The 25,110-nt window shown below is 46.3% G+C and overlaps 1 protein-coding gene across 7 annotated transcripts in view; it reads left to right on the top strand.

Moving 5' to 3' along the window:
• The first annotated feature begins 2,221 nt into the window (after positions 1-2,221).
• Mta3 (metastasis associated 1 family member 3) overlaps positions 2,222-25,110 on the top strand; it is a 114,276-nt gene continuing 91,387 nt past the window's right edge. For 4 of the 7 annotated variants that reach the window (XM_028765180.1, XM_028765177.1, XM_028765179.1 and 1 more), the window contains exons 1-3: positions 2,491-2,537; positions 4,817-4,884; positions 10,555-10,648. In XM_028765180.1, coding sequence (XP_028621013.1) covers positions 2,510-2,537; positions 4,817-4,884; positions 10,555-10,648 — 190 coding nt within the window. In that variant the 5' untranslated portion in view covers positions 2,491-2,509. Of the gene's footprint in view, positions 2,248-2,432; positions 2,538-3,275; positions 3,352-4,816; positions 4,885-10,554; positions 10,649-25,110 lie in introns of those variants that run through there. The other 3 variants (XM_028765183.1, XM_028765178.1, XM_028765181.1) reach the window with 3 other exon arrangements.

Genomic DNA, 25,110 nt, shown 5'->3' with positions numbered 1-25,110 from the left:
GATTGAACTCGTCAGCAAGCATGTCAGCAAGCATCTTTACATGCTGGGCCATCTCCTATGCAGCCCCAGCCCCACTTTTGTTCACTTATTACTTAAAAAGAATGAGAAAAACCTTCTAAAACTTATGATCCCTTTCTTTAAATTTTCAGGCAACATTCATACTAGAAGACAGACTTTGTGGTTCATACTGTAGTGGCCCAGAGGGAAAAGGGCTGAATTACATTTGGTTCTGATGCTAGAATACTATTCCAGGCGAGTTATTCAGCCGATGTGTGTCAGTTTAGAAACGGAGAGTGGAGTCAGATAAGTCACACTGTATTTTCGGTGGGATTCTCAGTAAAAGAGCTATGATAAATACCGGCTGGGCTGTCAGTGTACCAGAGTACTTCTGTTTTCTTCCCTGGGCCAGAAGGGCTGAGGGCTCCTCGTTGCATGCTTCAAAGGAATCTGAGGCTTTCCAAAGTACAAAGGAATCGACAGACACCTGCATTTGCATAGTGCTTCCTTGCTGTCTGGTTTACAAATCAGCCTCAGATATCACGACTGATCCCTAACTTAACTGTGCTGTGGAATTAATGCCTCCATTTTATAGATGTGAAAACAGGCCACAGAACAATCAGTGTACTACCGGCAAAAGCCCATTTATTTATGCCTCAGCTATTCATAAAATTATTTTTTTTCAATATTGTATGATAGAGGAACATCAACCAAAATGCAGTCTTCTTTTCTGGGGACAACTCCTACCCTGGCACAGACCTAAAAAATCAGTATCACTAGGCACTCCAAACCCATAATACTAGGCCAATGTTTATTATGCAACAATGTCTGGGTGTAGTTTGGAATGCCTTGGCTTTCCTAAAAGAAGTTATGTGTTCGCTGGGGAAAACCAGTCAAGAAGATCTTGCTCTGTATCCCAAGCTGGCCACAAACTGGAGAGCCTCCAGCCTTAGCCTATGGAATACTAGGGTTACAGATGTTTACTGCTATGAGGGTCTTCTATATTCAAACTCTCCACAGAAGGTGTGAGGAATATGAAAAGGGGACCTATAGCTACTCAGCATGGAAAAATTAACCATTTAAGAGCTTTCTAATGGAGCGTGTAATCCCATACCTGTAATATAGCCCAGCACTTGAGAGGCAGAAGCAGGAGGCTACAAGAGCCAGCCTGAGCCTGGCAGTGGTGGCGCACACCTTTAATCCCAGCACTTGGGAGGCAGAGGCAAGCGGATTTCTGAGTTCAGGGCCAGCCTGGTCTACAGAGTGAGTTCCAGGACAGCCAGGGCTACACAGAGAAACCCTGTCTCGAAAAAAAAAAAAAAAAAAAGAGCCAGCCTGAGCTGAGGCCCTGCTTAAAACTAGTAATGTTGTGGCATTTGTGCCCTCACATGATAGATAGATAGAAGAATGGATAGATAGATAGATAGATAGATAGATAGATAGATAGATAGATAGACAGATGGATAGATAGATAGATGGACAGATGGATAGATAAGTAAATAAATGTACTAAAAATTTAAAAACCAACAAACATGAAAAGTTGGTACTGTAGTTGTCAAGTGACTAGCCTGTGCAAAGACCGGCTTCAATCCCCATTAATACAAAAAACGGAGGGGGGGGGGGGCGTGCTTTTGGACATAAAACTAGTTAGCTGACTTAGCTGACCAGCAACCCCAAGCTGTTAGACACGATCGCCTCCGTTTGATGGGGGTGGGGAACGGCAGATTGTGGAAACCATGTTCTTCTACCGGCAAGGAAGCCCTCTTGTACTGAAGGTCTCTCCTGGTCAAAGCACGCGCCGTACAGAGCCTGTTTAGAGGCAGGGCCAGAGGATGTCAGGGAGTCGGTTTTGTTCAGCTCAGTTTTGGCACAACACGATAGACCTGCCGATGTGGTTGGCGTGAGAAAGCCAGCTTCTAGCTCTGTTCGGAGCTGGGTCTCAGACTGAGCAAGCTGCAAGCACGTAGGGTCTTCTTGGCTCCAGGGCCTGTAGGCTCTAAAGCCACCAAACATCCTCTCACCACGAGGGAGGGACGCAAGCAAGCATCTGTCGCCTGCATTGGCTGCATCGGAGAGTTGTACCCAGAAGGGCGTTCATGTGCTTGAGGTCACACATAGAGGGGTGTCTCTGGGGACAGAAGCAGGAAAGGAGAACCTGTCCCAAGGTGGACAGGTGACGCGGGCAAGAGAGACGCTCGGAGTGGCTGAACCTCTGTCCCCACCCTGGTTCTTCCACAGCCCCTGACCCTGGTGTGCTACCCGAGGCTAGTGGGTGGCCCCGGGGTCTTTGGCCCCCCGCAGCCCGTCGCCGCGTCCCCGCCGCGCTCCTGCCTCCGGGGCCCGCTCGGCGTCGCTCTGCCGGCGCTGGGGGCGGGTACAGCCCCCTCCCTCGGTGTCCCCTCCCCGTCCCTCCCCCTCCCCCGTGGCGAGGCGGCGGCGGCGGCGGCGGTCGAGGCTGAGGCGGCGGCGGCGGGCGGGGCTCGGCTCGGGCTCCGCGGGCGGGCGGGCGGACATGGCGGCCAACATGTACCGGGTCGGAGGTAGGAAGGCTCGGCCCTTCCCGGCCCGTCGGGGAGCGGGCGGTGGGAGCGGGGGTCCGGGCGGCGCACGCTTACTGCCAGCAGCCCGGGAGCTCGGGCTGAGGGCGCCGCGGGCGGGGCGCAGGGGGCTCCCCACCCCCACTCCCCTCCCCCATCGCTCCTGCCCGGCGTCTCAGGGCCAGGCCTCTTCTGGGGACACGCATCGGACACCCCCTTTACGAACGCCCCAAAGGGACAGGGCCTCTGCAAGCCTCCTAGCTGAGTGGCCTTTCCCTCGCGTGGCTTTTGGGCACCGGGGGGCTGGAGCACCCCCCGACCCCCGCTTCTGCTTCTATGTTAGTGTGGGCTGGGGGCGATGGTGGCCCAGATGGGGGCACAGCTGGACAGGCCTGTTTGCAGAACCTGGGCCCTGCATCGTCGCTGCTTCACCCCCATTCCCTTCGGTTTCTCGTTCAGCCCCCCTAAGAGTGGGGCTGTGTGGGGGGCAAGGGAGTCGCAGCCCCAGGTTGGGAGTTGAGCTCAGCCTGGACGTTGGCTCTGCTGTGTGTCTTCCCAGCCTTCTGCGGAAGAGAGAGAAATAAGGTCAAACAAACTTTCCCTGCTCACGACGCCCTCCCTCCCTCCTTCCTGGTAAAATAATAATTCAGATAAGTGGCGTGTTTGTGAGTGAGACTTGCTCTTCCGTCTTCGCTCATTAGCTGAGCTCCTGATGGATGATGGTGGGGAATGGCCTGGCTAAATGAGGCCACTTAGCAGCAGAGAGCTGGGAGAGAGCCGCTAAGGTAGACCGTGACTGTGCAGTCTAGTCTCTCAGGTAAACACATAGTGGGAAGTTTCCAGCGACTCTGTGGAGGAAAAGCCACACTTGGAAAAATCCTGTACGTTTGGTTGAAAACTTGCCATGATTTCTTTATAAGAAGGGTCTTAATGGAGTTGAATCATTTATAGTAAAAGGGTTAAAAATCCCACCACCCAGCCCTGTTCCTCACCTTCCCAGGTAGAGTAAGGAAAAGTTTGTTACATGGTTTTCCTTTACACACTCTGCCCGCGGATTATTTTTTAAGTTGATGTTTAAAGTGAGTTTGGGCTGGTAAGCCTTACTTTTTCTCCTAATTTGTCTTAGGTCAACAATTTTATGTAAGAATTGTTGTTCAGAGCTGATTGCATTGGAGGGACTAGGTGCTCTGGGAGGGTGCACTAGTGAGCCCTGATACATAGTGATGAAGGGGTCTGGCTATCATGTTTTGGTGGGGTGTTTGTTTGTTTGAGGCAGGGTGTCCATTTAGGCCTAGCTGCCCTAGAACTTGCACCTAGACCAGGGTGGCCTCACAGAGATATGCTTGCCTCTGCCCCCCAAGGGCTGGGATTTTTGTTTTTGTTTTGGTTTAGTTTTTCGAGACAGGGTTTCTCTGTGTAGCCCTGGCTGTCCTGAAACTCACTCTGTAGACCAGGCTAGCCTCGAACTCTCAAACTCAGAAATCCGCCTGCCTCTGCCTCCCAAGTGCTGGGATTAAAGGCGTGTGCCACCACTGCCTGGCCCTAGTGCTGGGATTTAAGGCTTGTGCTTTTTGTTGTCTTTGTTTGAGGCAAAGTCTTGCTTGTATGTAGCTCGAGGCTGGCTTTGCTTTGTGACCCTGCCTTTGTTTCCCACTCCTCCCAATTACACCAAGTCATGTTGGTTTTTTAAATTAAAGAATTAATCAAGGGTTGCCATTGTGGCTTGTGCTGGTAACTTCAGCCTGAAAGAGTGAGAGCAGCAGGCTTAAGGAGCTAAAGGCCAGTCTCAGCTACTTCTCCAGTTCTTGCCAGCTTGGACTGCTATTTCTAAAAGAAAAAGAAACTTAAGCAGGATGTGGTTCGTGGTACATGCCACTAATCTCCACATTTGAGAGTATGAGGGGGGAGTGTTGCGTTCTAGATGAGCTTGGGCTACTTAGTCAGAAGTGGGAATTCTAGGAAAGCAATAGGCTTGGACCAGCTATGGAGGTTGCCTTACAGTGGGTTACCTACTTCTTAAGGTGAATGGCCTGTTGGAGAGAGTTGTAGTCCAATGGATTGTTGCACACCTTTAATCCCAGTACTCCAGCCCTGGGCAGAGGCAGGCAGATCTCCATGTGTTTGAGGCCTGTCTGGTTAACAAGGCAAGCTCTCTAAAGACATCTGGCGCTACCTAATGTTACCCCGTCAAACAAACAAACAAACAAACAAACAAACCAACGTGCTGTCAGCTGTCAAATGTGAACTTTTGGTTGAAAAGACCTGTAACTTTTTGTTTGCAGATTATGTTTACTTTGAGAATTCCTCCAGCAACCCGTACCTAATCAGAAGGATCGAAGAACTCAACAAGGTGAGGGTTGTTGCATCATCTGGTGAAAACTAAAGTGCTCTCCCTTTAAGGGTTACTGGGTAAAGGGCCTAAGAGGTGATTTTTTTTACTTTCAGTTCCAGACTGATTACAGAGTTCTGCAGGCATCTGAGTATTTGTTTTCTATAAAGATTTTTTTGTCTAATGTTACTGAATAAAATATTGCAAGTTTCTTCAAATTGCTTTGAGCCTTAAAGATCAGGCCAGTTGTGTAACTTGATTCCTGTTCATATTTAGAACTGTACATGTATTTTTGTTTGTTTGTTTAAGCTGGGCTTTCATTGACTTTAAAATGTCAGTCCTCCTACCTCAGTTTCCCAAGCGCTGTGTTTCACATCTGCTAGTGAATGAATATATTCCTCCTCTGGCTTTATCAGGAAGACTCTAACTGGGCGTGGTGATTTATGCCTATAGTTAGGCACATGGCAGCTCAGTGTCAGCCTGCGCTACAGCCTGGACCGTGTCTCAGCCTCCTCCCCTCCCCCCAACACACAAAATTGTAAAATGAGTCAGCGTGATACTAGCACTTGGGAGACCGACGCAGGAACAGCATATCTAGTTTGAGCCTGGCCTGGGTTGTGTTACTGAGACTGTCTTAAAAAAAAAAAAAAAAAAAAAAGAAAGAAAGGCTGAGGAGGTGGCTCAGCTGGTAAAGCGATCGCCTTGCAAGCATGAGGTCTTGAGTTCAATTCCCAGGATCTGAAAGGAAAACCGGTTTAGTGGCTCGGGTTTGTAATCCTTGCCTTGGGGCTCACCAGCCAACCAGGCCCACCTACTCGGCTAGTGTGAGACAGAATTCATCTCTCAAAAACGAAAGGAAAATAAATGGAAAAAGAAAATGAGCCAGCCAGAGCACACGCCTTTAATTCTAGCACTAGGAAGGGAGGTGGATTTCTGAGGCCAGCCTGGTCTACAAGAGTTCCAGGACAGCCAGAGTTACACAGAGAAACCCTATCTCAAACCAAACCAGCAAACAGATGAACCGAAGTACTTGATGAATAGTTATGTTATGTATTAGCGTAAACGTGAGGCAGTTTAGAGAATCATTAGTTCAGCAATTGTTTACTTACGTACTGTCTTTAACGACGTGCCAACCACGTATCCTAAAATACTTAAAATGTGTTGTTGACGGAAACAAGAGCCACAGAACACACTGGTTTAGAAAAACAGGTAATGGAAAAAACACAATGTAATATGTACACATTTATATGTATATATGTTTCTCCACATTCTTCATCCAAAAGATTACTGTCACTTCATCTGAGGACAGATTAGGGGAAAGTAAAAAAGAGGAGTTTCTGGTTTCTGGTTTTGAGACAGGGTTTCTGTTATGAAATATAATAAGCCCCCCTCCCCGGGGGAAGGGCCTGGGAGGGTGGTACCTGGTGGGTCCAGACCAAGGTGCTCCAAGAGAAATCACAGCATGCAACAAACCTGGTATAAAGGAGGAGGGAGCTGGAGAGGGTAGAGGCTGTCGGAGAGGAGCAAGAGCCATGGGGGCAGAGAAGGGGGGCTAGGGAGGGACAGAAAGAGAGAGAGGGACTGGTCATAACACATGGGAATGGGGAGAGAGAGAACTGGGGTGACTAGCAGTCCTTTCATATGAGGCCTGCACCTGGGGGTAGGCAGGTGACAGGTGATGACCTAAGCCCTTGCTAGGTAGGTCCCTGGGAGGAGCCTAGCAGAATCTCCTGTAAGCCAACAGTTTCATGTAGTCCAGGCTGGCTGTGGGCTCTTGTCTGGGCTTCCTAAATGCAGGGATTAGAGTCCTGAATCACAGAGCAAAAGAAGCTCACGAGATGTACCACACTGAACTACGCTCATCAAGAGGTTTTAGCTTTGAATTTAAAAGTTCCAGACTGTTTAAGGTCCTGGGTTTTGTCACCCTCCTAACTAAAAGAGGCAACACATTTGAATGTTTACAGAGCACTGTCCTGTGTGTGACATGTTAAATTTAGCACATCTGTAATTCTGCTTTTATCTGTGAGACCATGGCTAATGTCTTCCCCTCCCCCTCTCTTCTTTCTTTCTTTCTTTCTTTCTTTTTTTTTTTTTTTCGAGACAGGATTTCTCTGTGTAGCTCTGGCTGTCCTGGAACTCACTCTGTAGACCAGGCTGTCCTTGAACTCAGAAATCCGCCTGGCTCTGCCTCCCAAGTGCTGGGATTAAAGGCGTGAGCCACACTGTCCGGCTTCTTCATCTCGTAAATACATGCTTTATATCATTCTCACTTGTCCAGTGTCTGAAACTGCCAACTACATCTCAGTTGGCAGAGTGCTTACCTAGCACACACAAAGCCCTGGGTTCAATGCCTAGCAGAGAAAAAACTAGGTGTGGTGCCGAACACCAATACCAGTACAGAGGAGGTAGGGACCGGGGGCCTGGGAAGTATTCATCAGCTCGCAGAGAGCTCAAGGCCAGCCCGAAGAGCATGAGACCTTGTCTCAAAAAACAAAAATGCCTGCTGCTTACTTTTTTTATTTCATTTATCACCCTCAAATATTTAACCCAAGGCCAGCGGCCCAGTGGTACAGCGTTCGCTTCCTATTTCTAGAACTGTGGCCCTAGCACTATACAGAAGGAAAGAAATATAAAAGGAGAAGAGAGGCTGGTGAGGTGGTGGGTTCAGTTGGTAAAATTCCTCACCACCAAGCCTGAGCACCTGAGCTGGAAGCAATTCTAGGATCTCTGATCTCTTTGTACACACACACACACACACACACACACACACACACACACACACCACAAAAACAAAGGTTGAGCCTACAGAGTTTATTTTAATTTTTGAGACTGGGTTTCACTGTGTAGTCCTGACTGGCCTGGAACTCCCTGTGTAGACCAGGCTGGGTTCCAAAGCACAGAAGTCTTGCCTCTGCTTCCTGAGTGTTAGGTGTGTGTCAGCACACCTGGCACTGAGACAAGTCTTGCTGTTTTCCATATTGCTCTTGAACTTTCTTGGTGGTTCATGCTGACCTCAAAGTCTTTTTCTTTTTTGAAGCTGGGTCATTCATAGTTCAGACTGGCCTTGAACTTACTATGAGGCAGAAGTGGGTCTTGAACTCCTGATTTCCTAAATGCTGGCATACAGCAGGGCTTTCACATGCCTGACTATGCTGTGGTGTTGAGCTATATCTTTAGATTCATCTCTCTCTTCCCACCTACCACCACACTATTCAGTACTAAATACTGAGCCCAGGCCCTTGAATGTTTTGGGGACTGTATGTAGCCCTATTGGCCTGGAGCTTGCAATGTAAACAGAGCTGGCCGTAAACCTGGGGCAATCCTCCTGCCTCTGCCTATTGAGTGCTGAGATTATAGCTTTGGTGCTATACTGAGTTACCACACCTGCATATACAAGCTTTTATAAATAATTCCCAAAAATTCCCTTGAGCCATTTCATGGAGTATTAATCAGGATCCTCCGGTCACTCGGGAACTCTTGGTCATAGCATGGAAGTTAGAAAGCTTTCCCATTAATTTTCCCCTACTCCCCATTTGGAGTTTTGGAAATTGAGCCCAGGGCTTTGAACATGCTAGGCCAGTGCTATAATACTGGGCCATGTTTATAGCCCTTGTTTTTTTGTTTTTGTTTGTAGACAAGGACTTGCTGTGAAGCCCAGACTGGTCTTCAATTCTTGATGTTCTGTCTCTGTGATCTCCCAGCAGTGGTGACTCCCAGAGCTCAGAGTTAACTCTTGACATTGAGAACACATGTGCCTTCAACCCCTCTACTCACTGTGGTAGACCCTCACTTCAGAAACTAACAGACTCACCAGTGCTCAACGGGTCATTATTTAGAATAGCAGAGCTTCAGAGAAATGGTTTGTGTGTGCTTTATGGAAGGGAAGAACCATGGTGTACTGTAGGCCTGAGGAAGAACAAAGGCACTGTAGTCCCAAGGGAAAAACAATACTGCACTATTGAGCCATCCAATAGTCGGGAGTGCATGTGGCCCAGGATGAGGGTTTTGTTGCTGGGGACTAAACCCCAGGCTAAGAGTGCACCTTGTCCCCAAGTCACACCCTTTAGTCTTAAGGATATTATTACAGACAGTTACAGACAGTTGTGAGCTGCCATGTGTGTGCTGGGAATTGAACCAGAGTCTTTTGGAAGTGAGCAGCCAGTACTATTAACTGCTGAGCCATCTAAGGCCCCCCCCCACCCCCACCCCCAGGGTTTCTCTGTGTAGCCCTGGCTGTCCTGGAACTCTCTCTGTAGACCAGGCTGGCCTCGAACTCAGAGATCCACCTGCCTTTGCCTCGAGAGTGCTGGGACTAAAGGCGAACGCCATCATGCCCAGCCCCCTCCACCTCTTTTTATGTCCAGGTGTGATGCTGCACACCTCTTCTGGCACTAGGTAAGCTGAGGCAGGAGGATTACCAGTTCAAAGCTAGCCTGAGTTGTGTTGTGAGATTTTGACTTAAAACAAAGAAAGTTTAAAAAACAAAGTAAAAGACGAAATGTTCTGAACAACGTCTTTATCCCTGAAGCGAGTTTATCTGAGAATTTAATCATCTTTGTAGAGCCTTGCTGTTAGGAGAACACACTAATGAGACAGAAATGAGAAAAGCTTACAGTGGAGCTCTAGATTTTATTTACATGGAAATATCGGCCTGTTCATTTAGCAGATTGCTGGCTCATTGCTTCTGGAGGATGAATTTGATCACAACATTATGAAATATATTGGCATTTGGATAGGAATTTAATATAATTTCAATTTGAAGGGGCACTATCTCCACAGTGCAGTTTCTCTCTAAAGTATTGCTGCTGATCTTAGTAAAACTGGCAAATTTATTATGGTATATGTTCTTTATATTTGAATATATCTGTAAGTCCAGATCCATTCTGAAATGTGTGTGTGCCATGTTTGTTAGAAATTGGACATTACAGTAACACTTTATTATAATCTATGTGTTTTTTATGAAGAACTCGCTAGTGAGTGGTTGACCGGCTTGAAAGCTGCAGAATTTATGGAGATTAGAATAGGCGCCTGAGCCTCAGCTGCAGTAAATTAAGTTGAGCTGCCTGCTGATTGTATTCTAGACTAGTCAGAAGACGTAAGAGCTCCAGGGTTGGGAACTTACAGTTTTGGGTATTTTCCTATGTGAAGTAAACTAAGTATATTGGCTGTGCAGAGGGTGTCTTTCTAGGTCTGTCCTGCATGCTGGCTAAGCCCCTAGAGCTGGGGCTTGGTGATGTTATATTTAATCTGTGCTGTCTGCGGATGGGTTTGAGGGGGTAGCTTTCAATGTCATAAACAAACTACTGGTGTCTTTAATATCGGAGGGATGAATCTTTCTGATCTGGCTGTGCATGCCTGAGGAAAGTGGAGACAAGGGGATAGTGAGTTCAAGGCCAGCCTGAGTTATGTGAAACCCTGTCTTATCCACACACACAGATTAGGGATGGCTCTTCTCCCTTTCCTTCTGTCCACGTTTCCCTGTTGTTTGTTTTGAGACAATGTCTTGCTCTGTAGTCCTGCCTGGTGTGGGACTCTATGAACATCAGACTGGCCTCTAACTTTGAGCAACCCTCCTGCTGTAGCTTCCCGAGTGCAGGGATTATAGGCCTGTGCCACCACACCCAGCCTTTAAGCACATTTATCATTTGAGACTTCAGGTCCCACATGACTTTTATTTTTCTTATTTCTTAGACCGCAAGCGGCAACGTGGAAGCAAAAGTAGTCTGCTTTTATAGAAGACGGGATATCTCCAACACACTTATAATGCTTGCCGATAAGCACGCTAGTAAGTGAAAGGGTTTTCTTGTGGACCAAAAGAAAAGTGTTTTCCATGATGTGAAGAAACTGTTTTCTGTTCCCATGAAGTTTTTCTTTCTTAAATTTGTTTTTAGTTTACTTTTTATTTTGTGTATATGGGTGCTTTGACTATAACCTGTGTACCACACGCAAGCCCAGTGCCTTCAGAGGCAGAGGAGAGTGTAGGATCCCTGGAGCTAGAGTTACAGATGGTTGTGAGCTGCCATGTGGGTGCTGGGAATTGAACCCAGGTCCTCTGGAAGAGCCTTGGAGCCCACTCTCTAGCGTTTCTCTATAAACTAGTTGTGTGTGGGCTTGGTGGCAGACATCTTTATCCCTTGAGCTCTCTGGAGGAACTCACTCTCTTCATCAGTTAATTTTCCTTGTGGTTTAAGTTTTTGGGTAGTATTTGTCTTCTTTCTTTCTTCTCTCTGTGTTTATACAGAGACATAATTTATATATACTAATATGATTTATATATTTGTAATAGTTATGTGTGCGTGTGTTAAGACCTCGAGTGTGCTAGGGAGGTGCTCTACCTATGAGCTACAATCCAAGTCATACTTGGTTAGATTATATCATGCATACTTTATTAAATAATTACCATATTGAAATAAAAAAGATTTGAAAGTTGGCATTAGCTATCAGGGTAGTAATTTTGTTATTGTTTATTTTCAATAGTTTCTTTGTGGGGTATATATTTGAGGAAATTTATATTTCCTTATGGGGTGTTTCCATGGGGTATACTTTTCTCTCTCTAAATCAACTCGTCAATATGTTAATTATTGGTTTGTTTTTCAGCATCAACTTTGTGCATACTCATAATTTTCTTGCCTCAAACCTCTTAAACGCTCCAAATATAGGTCTGTGTTACTATATCCAGCTAATATTTGCAATTTTTTTCTTTTCTTTCTTTTTTTTTTTTGGTTTTTCGAGACAGGGTTTCTTCAATTTTATTCTTATTATTTCATATTTATTGCATTAGGATACAAGAAACTCAAACTTTGCTAGATAAAGTACTAAGTTTTATTTAGATATGGAAGATTCCTATAGCTAGTATACTTAGTGGTTTCTGGTTTGTTTTGTTTTTTTTGTTCCTTTAAATGTGTGTGTGTGTGTGCATGTGCATGTGTGTGCATGTGCACATATGTGGACGAAAAGCTGACACTGGGATGTTGTCTTAGTTATTTTTCTGTTGCTGCAATAAAACACGACCAAGGCTACTTATAGAAGAAGACGTTTAACTAGGTTTATAGTTCCAGAAGGTTAGAGTCCATGCTTTTGAGAAGTAGCAGGAAGTAGGTAGCAGACATGGCAGGGCAGTGATTGAGAACTCAATTCATATCTTGATCCACAAACATGAAGCAGAGAACATGTTGTTGCCTGAGACTTTTGAAACCTTGAAGCCAGCCCCCAGTGACACATTTCTGCCCACAAGGCCATACCTCCTAATCCTTCCCATACAGCTCCACCAAACCAGGTATCAAATGTATGAACCCATGGGGACGTTCTCCCAGCTACCATAGGTGTCTTTCTAATTTTTTTCTTTTTTGAGACTAGTTTTCATGTATCCCAGGCTGATTTTGAACTTACTACATACGTGAGTCTGACCTTGTAATCCTGATCTTCCTGCCTCCTCCCAGGTGCTGGAATCACTAGTGTGCTCCACCACACCTGGGAGTTTGTTTTTCTTTGTCTCTTTGAGACAGGGTTTCCCACTGTACTGTAGGCTTGTAGCCCAGGCTGGCCTCAAACTCTTGGCAATCTTCTTGTCTCATCTCCAGTCCTGGGAGTACAGGTGCGGGCCACTAAGCCTGGTCTGAGCTCTCTATGGAGTCACGATACTCAGTCTCCCTCAGATGCTCACTTGACAAAGATATTCTTCCATTATGCAGCCTGCCTGTTCATTCTGCTGGTTTCATTTGCTGTGAGAAAGCTTTCTTTTTCTTTTCTTTTTTTTCTTTTTCTTTTTTTTTTTTTTTTGGCTTTTCGAGACAGGGTTTCTCTGTGTAGCCCTGGCTGTCCTGGAACTCACTTTGTAGACCAGGCTGGCCTCGAACTCAGAAATCCGCCTGCTTCTGCCTCCCACGTGCTGGGATTAAAGGTGCGCAACCACCGCCCAGCAAAGGCAAACATTTAATTGGGGCTGACTTATAGGTTCAGAGGTTTAGTCCATTATCACCATGCTAGGAAGCATGGCAGCATGCAGGCAGACATGATGCTGGAGGAGGAGCTGTGAGTTCTACACCTGGATCCGCAGGCAGTAGGAGACTGTGAACCACACTGGGCTGAACTTGAGCATTTGAGACCTCAAAGCCCACCCCCACAATGACACACTTTCTCCAACAAGGCTATACCTACTTCAACAAGGCCATACCCACTAACAGTGCCACTCCTTATGGCCAAGCATTAGAACATGGGGGTGGAGGGCAATGCTTTGCTGCACGTGTGTGTGTGTGTATGTGTGTATGTATGTATGTATGTATGTGTGTGTATGTATGTATATGTATGTGGACTACACCTGTTCCTGGTGCCTGTGGAGTTCAGAAAAGAGTGTCAGTTTCATTAGAAATAGAGGTATAGATGGTTGTAAGCTATCGTGTGGGTGCTTGGAATCCAGGCCCTCCGCCGGAGGGCCAAGTGCAGTGACCTGCTGTGCCAGCTTTCTAGGTCCCTTCCCATCAGTCATTCTCAGTGTTATTTCTTGAGCTGCTGAAGGACTTTTCTAGATCTCTCAAGGTGTATTCTCTGATTTTCATTTCAAGTTGCACATTAAGGGCTTTGGTCTAGTTTGAATTGATTTTGTACAGGGTGAGCGAGGGCTCTAGTTTCACTCTGTATCCAGTTTTCCCAGCATCCTTTGAAGAACAGGCTGTCTTTTCGTCTTTGCTAAAACTTAAATGATTGTTAGTTGTGTTTTGTTTTTTTTTTTCCCTGAGACAGGGTTTCTCTGTATAGTCCTGGCTGTCCTGGAACTCATTCTGTAGACCAGGCTGGCCTCAAACTCAGAAATCCGCCTGCCTATGCCTCCCAAGTGCTGGGATTAAAGGCGTGCGCCACCATCGCCCGGCGTTTTTTTTTTTTTAATGTGTGTAGGTTTTGCCTCAATGTATGTCAGTGTGCCACATGCATGCCTGGTGCCCACAGAGACCAAAAGAAGGCATCAGATCCCCTTGACTAGAGCTACGGACAGCTGTGAGCTGCCATATGGGTCTGGGAATACCCAGGTGCTCTGGGAGAGCAGCCTGTGCTCCTGCCACTGGGCCGTCTCTTCAGCCGTGGGCTCTCCATCCTACTGTATTTGTCTGTGCGGCTGGTTTGCACCAGCACTTGCTGGTTTGTTACTATGGCTCTAGAATACTTTGAGGTCCAATATGTCAGCGCTCCAGCTCTGCCCTTCTGGGGATCCCTTTGCTGACTCGGCATCCAGGGCTGTTCTTCCATTTCTGTGAGGGGTGTCATTGGGACTTTCATGGGGATTGGGTTGAATTGGTAGATCACTTTAGGTCATTCAGCACGGACTGCTATTCTGTCTTCGGATACTTTCTTTATGTCTTATCTTGAATTATTTTTACGACTTGGCCTCATGTCCAAGCTGGCCTCAGACTTGCACGGAACTGAGGGTGCTGTCAGACTTCTGATCATCTGCCTCCACTGCTGTTCTGGCATCACAGGTGTGAAAGACTGCTTTTGATTTTTGTGGTGCTAAAGATGGAGCTGTGGGCCGTGTGAATCCTGGGGCAGGCCTCCTCCTCCTGAGCTATGTCTGCCGCCAAGTCTCTCCAGTTTCTTCATTGTTTTCATTGTGTCCCCTTGGTTGGGTTTATTACTAGGTAATTTATTCATTTAATATTTTGCTTTTAGACAGAGTCTCAAAATAGCTGGGGCTACCCTTGGACTCACTGTGCAATGGAAGATGGTCTTACATGTAGACCTCACCATTTTTGAGAGGGATAATCTGGCTTTTTATCCTACGTGTGCCCCCTTTATTTACTCTTGATTAACTTCTGCTAGAGAACACAAGCACTGTACTGAAAAGCATGGGGGAGGGGCAGAGTTTGCTGTAGGTTTGGCTGTGTGCCTGTCCTTTCTCACCTTTGTCATGTTATGGTGGTGTCTGTCTGCTTCAAGTTCCTTCAGGCTTTTTGTTTGCTTGTTTGTTTTGAGACGAGGTTTCTCTGTGTAGCCCTGGCTGTCCTGGAACTTGCTCTGTAGACTAGGCTGGCCTCAAACTCAGAGATATACCTGCCTGAGCCTCCTGAGTGCTGGGATTAAAGACATGTGCCAGCACGGCCTGGCTTTTTCAGTTGTGTGTGTGTGTGTGTGTATTGTGTATGTGTGTGTGTGTGTGTGTGTGTGTGTGTGTGTATGTATGTGTGTGAAGCGATATGGGACCCAGGGAGGCTTTTTCTGTGTGTGCTGAGATGGTTGTTTAACTTTTGTCCTTGATTTGATTTATGTCCTGTGTTTTATTTATTGATTTCTGTGTGGTGAAAGGGGAATTCTTGAAATGAAGCTGACTGGATCTTGGTGTGTGATCTCTTTAATATTTTGCTGAATTTGGTTTGAAGGCATTTTAATTCATTAGTTTGTACTGGTGGGGATCAAGCCTTACTTGCTCGCTGCGTTCCCAACGGTCTTCAGGTATTTTATTGAAAACGTCTACACTCATCCAGCGGCCTGGGCTATAGCTTTTTTTCTTTGTTGGCATGTATTACTTGGTTTTGATACTGGTGACCTTGCTCTGGAATGAGTTCCTTCCCTCACTACTTTTAGGAATAGTTTGGGGACAGAATTCTTTCTCTTCCTCCTTGCCATTCTTCTTACCTCTTTGTTGCCTTTTTGGGGGTGAGGGTGGTACAGGGTCTCGGGTGCCACTCTTGTCTCTCTTGTTTCACCTCCTGCTCACTATGTATCTGAGGATGACTGATAACTTCTGACACACCTACTTGTCCTGTCCAATCACGGCATTACAGGCATGTGCGACCTCACCTGGTCTACGATGAGGAGCCAGCCCAGGCTCTGTCTAGTCAAGTGCTCCACCATCGCCAACCCCCTTTGGCTGAAGATTGAGCTTACATTCAAGCATTCTGCCATCTAGCTGTACCCCCCCCCCCCCCCCCCGTCCCTAGTTGTCCTCTCACCCACAAACCCCCACTAAATCCCAGAGCTTTGCTCATTCTCTGTCTGCTCCCGGGCTGTCCTTTGTTCACAGAAGGCTGCTACTCCAGTCTGTTGTTTGTTCCGGGTGTGGCTGTCTGCAGTAAGTTCTTCAGTCCTAGCCTTCCTGTAGGAGGAGTCTGTCAGACAGTCCTTAGGATGACTCGAGGCTTGAGAGACCTGTTCTCTTGCTGTTAAGGCTTCCAGGCTTAGCTTGTAGTTGTGGCTTCTGGTTCTTTCCCTCTGAGGAGCCGGCCCGGAGTTGCCTATTTTCCCTGTTTGTCTCTGTCACTTTATTTCTCCGTCCCTTTCAGCTGCCTCGTCACCTATTTATTTATTGATTCTGAGACAGGCTTTCACCGTGTACAATTTACAGAGACCAGCCTACTCTTTGCCTCCCAAATTCTAGGATTACAGGCCCATACCACCACACCTGGTGCCATATCTACTTTTTTAAGACTTTATTTCCCAGGCTAGAGAGATGGCTGGGAGTTTAAGAGCACTGGCTGCTCTTGGCAGAGGACCTGGGTTATATTCCCAGGATCCACAGGGCTGCACATAATAACCATTTGTAACTCCAGTCCAGGGGCTCCAGTGCCCTCCTGTGGCACCCTGAGCGCCAAATGCACAGTGTACACAGACATACATGTAAGCGAAAGACTCTCACACAGAGAATGAATACATTAACAAAAGCGGAGTGAGAGTTTTGTGTCTCACTTTGCTGAACCGTGTCCTTATCTGAAATTTTCCCACAAAATGTGTTGATGCTAACTGTTCTAAATCTCTGCATTTCTTAAAATATCTTTATCATCATGTATATTGTTAGTTTGGGTCTTTATAGAATTTTGAGTTCAAAATATTTTTCACTTAGAATTTTGAAGAAATTAGCTTGTTCTGTTAAGTATCTGTCATATAGATTTATTTATTTATTTATTTAATTATAGCCAGAGTCTCTTTCTTTAAACCCCAACTGTCCTGGATCTCTAGGTAGACCAGGCCTCACAGAGATTTGCCTCCTCTGCCTCCCCAGTGCTGAGATTAAGAGTGGGTCACCACACCTAGCTCACTAGATTGTTATCCTTTTGCGGTAATGTTTTTTTCTTGTCCAGTGGTTTGTCCTTTACCGTTGGCATACTGAAAATGTATCAGAATGTCTGTGTGTGAGACTCACGTCAGTAAGCTGCTGTGTATCTTTGATGATATTTCTGTTCATCTCTGGGGGATTTCTTCCAAGATGCCCATTTAGTGAGATCTGTTTTGTGATTGAAATCCTTTTGTTAGGTTTGTTGTTGTTGTTTTTGTTATTGTTTGTCTAGAGACAGAGTCTCACTGGCTGGCTGCCAACTCATGTAGCCCAAGCTGGTCTCTAACTCGCAACAGTCCCCCTGCTTCAGCTGCTGAGAACAGGGAAGAAGTGTGTAAGTACACTTGGCTTCTTACAGTTGACAAAAGCCTGCTCTGGTGAGCCTCGTTTCTCCTTTCAGATCGAGTCTGAGGCCATGTGGGATGCTGTGGTACGAGCTGTACTCCAGGCTCTTGGGAGGTGGAGGCAGGAGTACAGCCTGGCCTGGGGTACATAAGACGCTGTCTCAAAAAAATAAAAATCATCTGAGACAGAGTGCTAGCCGTGCCCTTGGTGACACCTTTCAGTTCTTTCCAGACCACTTTCTCCTCCTTGACTGGAGTCGGCATAAAATCTACTTTCTATCAGAGCAATAAACTTGCATCTCTGGGGTTGTTTTTCCTCTTGCAGTTTTATGATGTTTTTATTTTTGTGAATGACGTTTTATAATTAGCAGTTATAGTGAGTTTGTGTCTCATTAGCCAGATTATTATCAACTGTAAATATTACAAAGTTTTAGTATTTGACAAGTTAATTATGTTTTATGGTATACATTTTCTTATCGATCTGTTCTTTTGAATGTTAATGGTTTCTGTTTTTTTTTTTTTTTAAAAAAAAAAAACAGCAAGTACTCTGTTTCTACTTTAAAATTTATGTCACGTTGTTTATTGATCACCAAATGAGGCATTCTAGTCATTGGGTAATTCCTAAGCTTTTTTCCAAGGCTTTGTACTGGTTTTACTTTTATAATTATGTGACATGATTTATGGGTTGGAAAAATATGTCCTCGAGTTTTGTATTTTCATGAGTAGCTGAATGAAAGCCATTTTTATAATTAGTGGGGCTAGTCAAATTTTCCACAGATGATCGTTTTTGTTTGGTTCTGTTTTATGAGATGAGGTCTCAGGATGTAGTCTAGAATTCACTGTGTAGACCAAGCTAGCCTCACACTTGGAGCAGTCCTCCTGCCTCAGTCTCCCCAGTACTCGACATGCAAGCGTGCAGCACCTGGTTCTCTGTCAAAAGGATGTTTTCTGAGGTCAGGGGTGCAGGTGAGCTGGAACGTGCTGGTCTAGCCTGCAGGAAGCCTTGGCTTCAATCCCAAGCACCTCATAAACCAGGAGTGTTGGTAAGTAATGATGCAGACCTGTCAGTCATCCCAGTTCCAGGTGAGGCCGGAGGGTCAGAAGTTCAAGGTCATCCCTCAGCTATAGAGCAAGTTTGAAGTCAGTCTGGGCTACATGAGACCCTGTCTAGACATACAAACAAAAATGAAACAACAACAAAGAAAATATTTTTATTGAAGCATATAATTTTCTTACTCATTGTTCTGTTGCTGTGAAGAGACACCATGGCCAAGACAACTCTTGAAAAAGAAAGCATTTAATTGGGGCTGGCTTACAGGGTCAGAGGGTTAGTCCATTATCTTCATGGCAGAGTGTATGGCAGCAAGCAGACATTGCACTGAGAGCTCAACTTGATCCATAAGGGGGAGAGAACACACACACACACTCCACACTCACTCACACACACGCTCACACACACACTCTCTCACACACATATATACATACACCATGCACACACACACATGCACACACACACTCACACATACTCTCTCTCATACACATACATACACACACTCTCACACACACACACACACACACACTCACACACACACATACACACACATGCACACACACACACACTCACACACACACTCTCTCACACACAGACACACACACAGAGGATATTATAGCTATTTCTTCCCATGAGTGAAGCTGTTCTCAGGCCCACAGGTGTCAGGGCCCCTCAGGCATAACCATTCCTATTGAGCAGTGAAGACAGCTCTCTTCTGTGAGATCTGCCTCCATGTTAGGGTTGTATGAGAAGTGTGTAGCAGAGAGAACCCCAGGCAGTGGCTGGTGAGAGGAGAATTAGGGTCCATTTTCCACACTCTATAACTGAAGCCATCTTGATGAAACAGTCTCCGTGCTCTCTAAGGGAATCCTGGCTGAATAATACGCTGGAACACTGTGCAGACATTAAGAAGAAGGAGAATACCAGGCATAAAGGTGCCTGGTTTCACAAAGGACCCCAGTGTGATTCCCTGCACCCACATCGGACAGCTCACAACCACCTGTAACTCCAGTTCCAGGGGATCCAGATGTATGTCCGTACCCACACACAGACACAGACACACACAGACACACACACACACACACACACACACACAGTTTAAAAAAAATTTAAGGTAAAAACTGAACAAGTTCATAGAGTAACCCCAGTTATACCTATGTTTAACATTTATATAATACACAATTCTATCCATGCGTATGTTTGTATGATTATAATACACCTCCTTCAACAAGGCCACACCTCTTAATCCTTCCAAACAGGTCCACTTCCTGCTGTTTTTTTTTTTTTTTGTTTGTTTGTTTGGTTGGTTTGGTTTTTTGAGACAGGGTTTCTCTGTAGCCCTGGCTGTCCTGGAACTCACTCTGTAGACCAGGCTGGCCTCGAACTCAGAAATCCCACCTGCCTCTGCCTCCCAAGTGCTGGGATTAAAGGAGTGCGATAGGGACAATTCTTATCAAACTACCACAATAGTTTTTTCAGTAAATTCTTTTTTTAAAAAAAAAACAAAAAAACAAAAAAACAAAAAAACAAAAAAACAAAAAACAGAATCTTGCTTTGTTCAGACTGGCTTTGAACTCAATCTTACAATCCTGTCTTTGTTGAATACTGGGATTACAAATGTGTGTCATTACACTGGATTACTTTAGTAAATTCTTTATATTCCTGCTGCTACTTAAAATATTTTTTCCCCTTCTGAGAAATTGTTGGGGACAGAACCTAAGGCCTTGTGCATCCTAGGTGGTCGTGTGTGTGTATGTGGTGAACATATAAAAGGCTGAGTACTCCTCATGCATCCTAGGTGGGCATTCATGCGCGTGCGTGCGTGCGTGCGTGCGTGCGTGCGTGCGTGCGTGTGATGTGCGTATAAAGGGCTGAGGACTTTTCACATGTGGGCCCTTGCCTTCCACTTTGAAGCGAGGTCGTGGATTTCCATTGTGTTCCGCAGACTTGCTGCTCTGTGAGCCGCTAGGCATTCTCCTGGGCGCATCTCCCTGCACAGACTCTGCACATCTGGCCTTTACATGGGTTCTGGGGATTCAGACAAGTGCTTTTACTCACTGAGCCATCTCCCTAGCCCTTAACTAACGTCCTTATCTTCTCAAGGTTTTGTCAGTGCTTTCTCCTCTGTTGCCTGTGCTGGGATTAAATCAAGTTCCCCTAGGAGAGTGGAAAACAGTAGTCTTTGTATCAGTCAGAGTCAGTCAAAGAAATGAAGCAGTCTGGGTTGCATTTCTCACCGGGAACCAAGGCTGACAGAATGAGCTTACTCAGGGTCTTGGGGAACTCAAGCCACCCAGGGAACAGACCCTGTGGGTACCCAGTCCCTCTGAGACTCTCCGGAGATGCGCTGACAGCATGCTGTTCAGGTGACTTAGCCATGCAGATGGGAAATGGTCTTCTGAAGTTTGGAGCACGGTTTGGGATGTCCTGTGAAGAAGCTGACGATGCCTGTGCCTTTTTTTGGTTAGTAGGAACACAGCACAGAATAACTCTCTCAGTTTGGGTTGCCAGAAGCAGCAGTTTCTAGCCCTAGAATGTGTGCCAGGCATCTTGTGTGGAGGTCAGAGGACAAACCTGTAAGAGCCCATTTTCTTCCACCCCCTGGGTCCTGGGGATCCAGCTTAGGTCATTAGGGTTGGCTGAAAGGGCCCATACCCACTAAGCCATCTCACTGGCTCTGAACTTTTGGTTCTCCCATCCCTGCCTCCAGACTATGTGCATACTAGGTAAGCAGCATACTAAGTGAGGTCCATTGCCCACCTCTAGGGCAACTTTTTTGAGACAGGGTGTCACTCTGCGGCCTTGCTGGCCTGCCTCTGTCTGAGTGCTATGATGTCTGGTCACAGGGCAATTCTCTCTCTCTCTCTCTCTCTCTCTCTCTCTCTCTCTCTTTCTCTTTCTCTCTCTCCCCCTCCCTCCCTCTCTCTCTCTCTCCTTCCCTCCCTCTTTCCCTCCCTCTTTTCCTCTCCCTCCCTCTCTCCCTCTCTCCCTCCCTCCCTTCTTCCCCCCCTTTCTCTCTCTTCTTGCTCTCTCAACAATATCTCTCTATGTGCCTCTGAGTGTCCTGGAGTTTTCTATATAGATCAGGCTGACCTCAAACTCTCAGAGATCTATTTGCCTCAGCCTCTTCTTTGTCTTGAGTCCAGGGATTATAAAGTTTCACAGGGCAACTCTTTTTTTTTTTTTTTTTTTTTGGTTTTTCAAGACAGGGTTTCTCTGTATAGCCCTGGCTGTCCTGGAGCTCACTCTGTAGACCAGGCAGGCCTCAAACTCAGAAATCCGCCTGCCTCTGCCTCCCAAGTGCTGGGATTAAAGGCGTGCACCACCACTGCCCAGCAATTTTTTAACTTTTGAAAGACACTGTGAACTGTTTGTGGGAGTTATTTATTGTACATCTACTCCCACTGGCAGTGGAGGTGAGGTCTAGTTTCTTCACAGTTTGGCTAGCATTTAGTATGGTCTTTCTAAGTTTTAGGAATTAAAAAAAATCATATATATAAAATAAATAACAGAAATAAAAATATCATATATTGTATATTTAAATATGTCACACATATATGTACATATATGTTCATTTTATATATATACATTTTACACACACACACACATTTAGAGGCAGGGTTTCTGTGCAGGAGAGATGGTACAGCAATTAATACTTGGTTGTCCTGCTGAGGATCCAGGTTTGCTTCCCAGCACCCACATGGTGACTCACAACCATTTGTAAATCCAGTTCCAAGGGTTGGGGCACTTTCTTTCTGTCTCTGAGTACCAGACATGCATGTGCTGCACATACATACATGCATACAGACAAACACTCTTACACAGTGGGAGAACGGGATATTTATAGACTCTGTGTGTTGCCAAGCTGACCTTGAACCCGTGGCTTCCAGCAGTCCTGTTTCAGCCTCCGGCGTTTATAATGTGTTTCCAGTGTTCTGTAGGGGAAGAAATGCTAACCCAGCCCGGTGTGGGTTCTGTTCCTCCTCATTCTCTCCAGGAGGTGCTTTCCTGGCTTCTGGCCTTGCCTTTTCTCTCTCTTCCTTCCTTCTTCCTCCCTCCCTCCCTCCTTCCCTCCCTCCCTCCTTTCCTTTCTTTTCTGTTTTTTCGAGATAGGATTTCACTGTGTTGCCCTGGCTGTCCTGGAACTCTGTAGACCAGGCCGGCCTCAGACTTGGAGATCTGCCTGCTTCTGCCTTCTGAATGCTGGGATCAAAGGTGGGTGCCACCACTGCCCAGAGGCTTCTGGTATTTTCTGCATACCACGTGTGCTCCTGGAGAACCTTTCCTCTCCGGAGCTCTGTCTTCTGAACTGTTTCCCCTTTTTTTGGGTACTCTGCCTACCAGGTCTTATCTCTTTCCTTCCCTGTTCTTTTAATAATTTTAACTTTGTGTTATATTTGTGGGTGTTTTGCCTGCATGTGTTTGAACAACATGTATATTCGTGCCTGTGGAGGGCAGAGGAGGGTGTAGATCACCTGGGTCTGGAGGTACAGATGGTTGTAGATTATCTGTGAGTTCTGGGAATTGAACCTATGTCCTCTAGAGGAACAGCCAGTGCTCTTAACCACTGAGCCTCCTCTCCAGCCCCCATCCCCTTCTATAAGAAGTCAGGTTTCCTGTGTAACAGAGACCTTCTCCCAGCTCCCGTCTGCGTCTGCGTGTTATAGTCCCCGCTGCTCTTGAAGGTGTGTTCCGAGCTCCTGCAATTCAATTCATGAAGGCAAGCCAGTAAGCAGCACTCCTCCATCTCCCCTGCATCAGCTCCTGCCTCCAGGTCTCTTAGTGGTGGCTGTGACCCGAGCCTTCTCTTCCTGAGCTGCTTTGGCCATGGTGTTCTGTCCCAGCAGTAGAAACCCTAGCTAAGACACTTGTGGCTCTTTATTTTGTTTCTGAAGTTTCACAGTTTACAGCAAGTGGAAAGTTGCATGGTGGCATGCTGAGGCTACAGAATTCCAGATGGACTTTGATTTATTATAAGACTGGGCAGCCTTTGCCAGATGCAGTGTTCTTTGAATAAATGTAAAGCAGAAATAGATTAGATCTCTGATGGGATCCTGACTTGCTGTAGAACTGATGAGTCATGGTAGCTCACTGTGAAAGGACCATCTCCGATGGCCTCTCCATGGCTTCGGCTGGCTTCCTGTGTTTGGCTTGCTCATTTCCACTCCCTTCTGTGGGGTCTGTGAGGTCAGAGTAACGTTCAAAATGACACTAACCCGGCACCAGCTGCTTGCCAGGCCTCTCACGCATGTGCCACAGACTTCAGCAGAGACTGCATGGGACCTTGAGGATGCTGCTCTCCCTGCTGATGGAATGTGTGCTTGAAGTTTGCTTAAAAATTTTTGGCTCTGTGTAGTGGCACACGCCTTTAATCCCAGCACTTGGAAGGCAGACACAAGCAGATCTCCGAGTTTGAGACCAGCCTGGTTTGCAGAGTGAGTTTCAGAACAGCCAGGGGTACACAGAGAAACCCTGTCTCCAAAACCAAAAATAAAACAGGAAATTCAAAACAAAACAAAAATAAATCCTGGGATTGAAGAGATGGCTCTGAGGTTAAGAACTCATACTGCTCTTACTGAGGACTGGATTTCTGACCCCAGCAGCCATTTGGCAGCTCATCAGCATCTGTGACCCACGTCTGGGGTGCCCGATGGCTCGTTTTCAGGGATACCTGGACTCATGTGCACACCCACCCCATGCATACCTCTTTTTCTTTTAAGTTTAAAGAAATAACTTCTGCATTTCTAGGCTTTGGAGATAGTTCACTGCTCTTGCAGGGGACCTGAGTTCAGTCTCCACACTGGGACACACACAAAGTCCTGTAACTCAAGCCCCAGGGATCCAGCGCCCTCTCTTGACCTTTGTAGGCAGGTGTACCTGCATTTACGAGCACACTCTCCCATGTGCATAGTTAAAAATAAGTCTGTTGGGCCCTTGGAGGCTCCCAGAGACTGAACCACCAACAAAAGAGCACATATGGGCTGGACCTAGCCTTCCTCCCACCCAGAAGTGTAGCAGGAGGTGGAGCTTGTAGCAGAGGTGCAGCTTGGTTTTCATGCAGGTCCCCCAACAACTGGAGCAGGGGCTTAACCTTGTTGCCTGACTGTAGGTCCTGCTCCCCAAACTGGGCCGCTTTGTCTGGCCTCAGTGGGTGTGAATGTACCTAGTCCTGCAGTGACTTGAGATTGCCAGGGTGGGTTGGTTCCTAGAAGGGACCTCCTCCTTCTCAGAGGTGATGGAGGAGGGGCCATTTGAGGGGGACTGGAAGGAGAGGTGGGGGGCTGTCAAAGGAATGTAAAGTGGATAAATAAATAAATGGAAAAAAAGAAAGAAAAAGAGAAGTCTTTAAAGAAATTCTGCTTTTTACAGTAAATCTTGATAGATATAACCTCCATTAATAAAAGCTTGAGGTCTTCAAGGAGACTTAAAAGTGTAAGTCTTTAGGTTACAGAGCTGGAGAACTGCTGGGCAAGTGTTCTGTCAGAAAAATGCATTCAAATTTAGCCTAGAAAATATCCAAGGGTCTGGGAGGTGGCTCAGCACGCATCTCCAGCAGGGAAGTGTGCACAGAGCTCTCCCCGCCTGTGAACCCCAGCATGGAAAGTGGGCCAGCTGCTCAGGTCTGCAAAGCCAGCATTCAGAAGATTGGGGCAGGAGGATCAGAGGTGTTAGTCCTCCTCTGCTAGGTAGATAGCTCAGTGCTAGCCTGGGGTACATGAGACCATCTCAGAAAGAGGAAACAGAGGAGAAAGAAGAGGAAGAAGAGGAGGAGGAAGAGGAAGAAGAGGAGGAAGAGAAGGAGGACACCCCAA

Source organism: Grammomys surdaster, unplaced genomic scaffold (assembly GCF_004785775.1).
Source record: "Grammomys surdaster isolate TR1022 unplaced genomic scaffold, NIH_TR_1.0 149, whole genome shotgun sequence".
Taxonomy (NCBI): Eukaryota; Metazoa; Chordata; class Mammalia; order Rodentia; family Muridae; genus Grammomys; species Grammomys surdaster.
The sequence above is the reverse complement of the archived record's forward strand: the minus strand, read 5'-3'. Positions and strand labels throughout refer to the sequence as shown.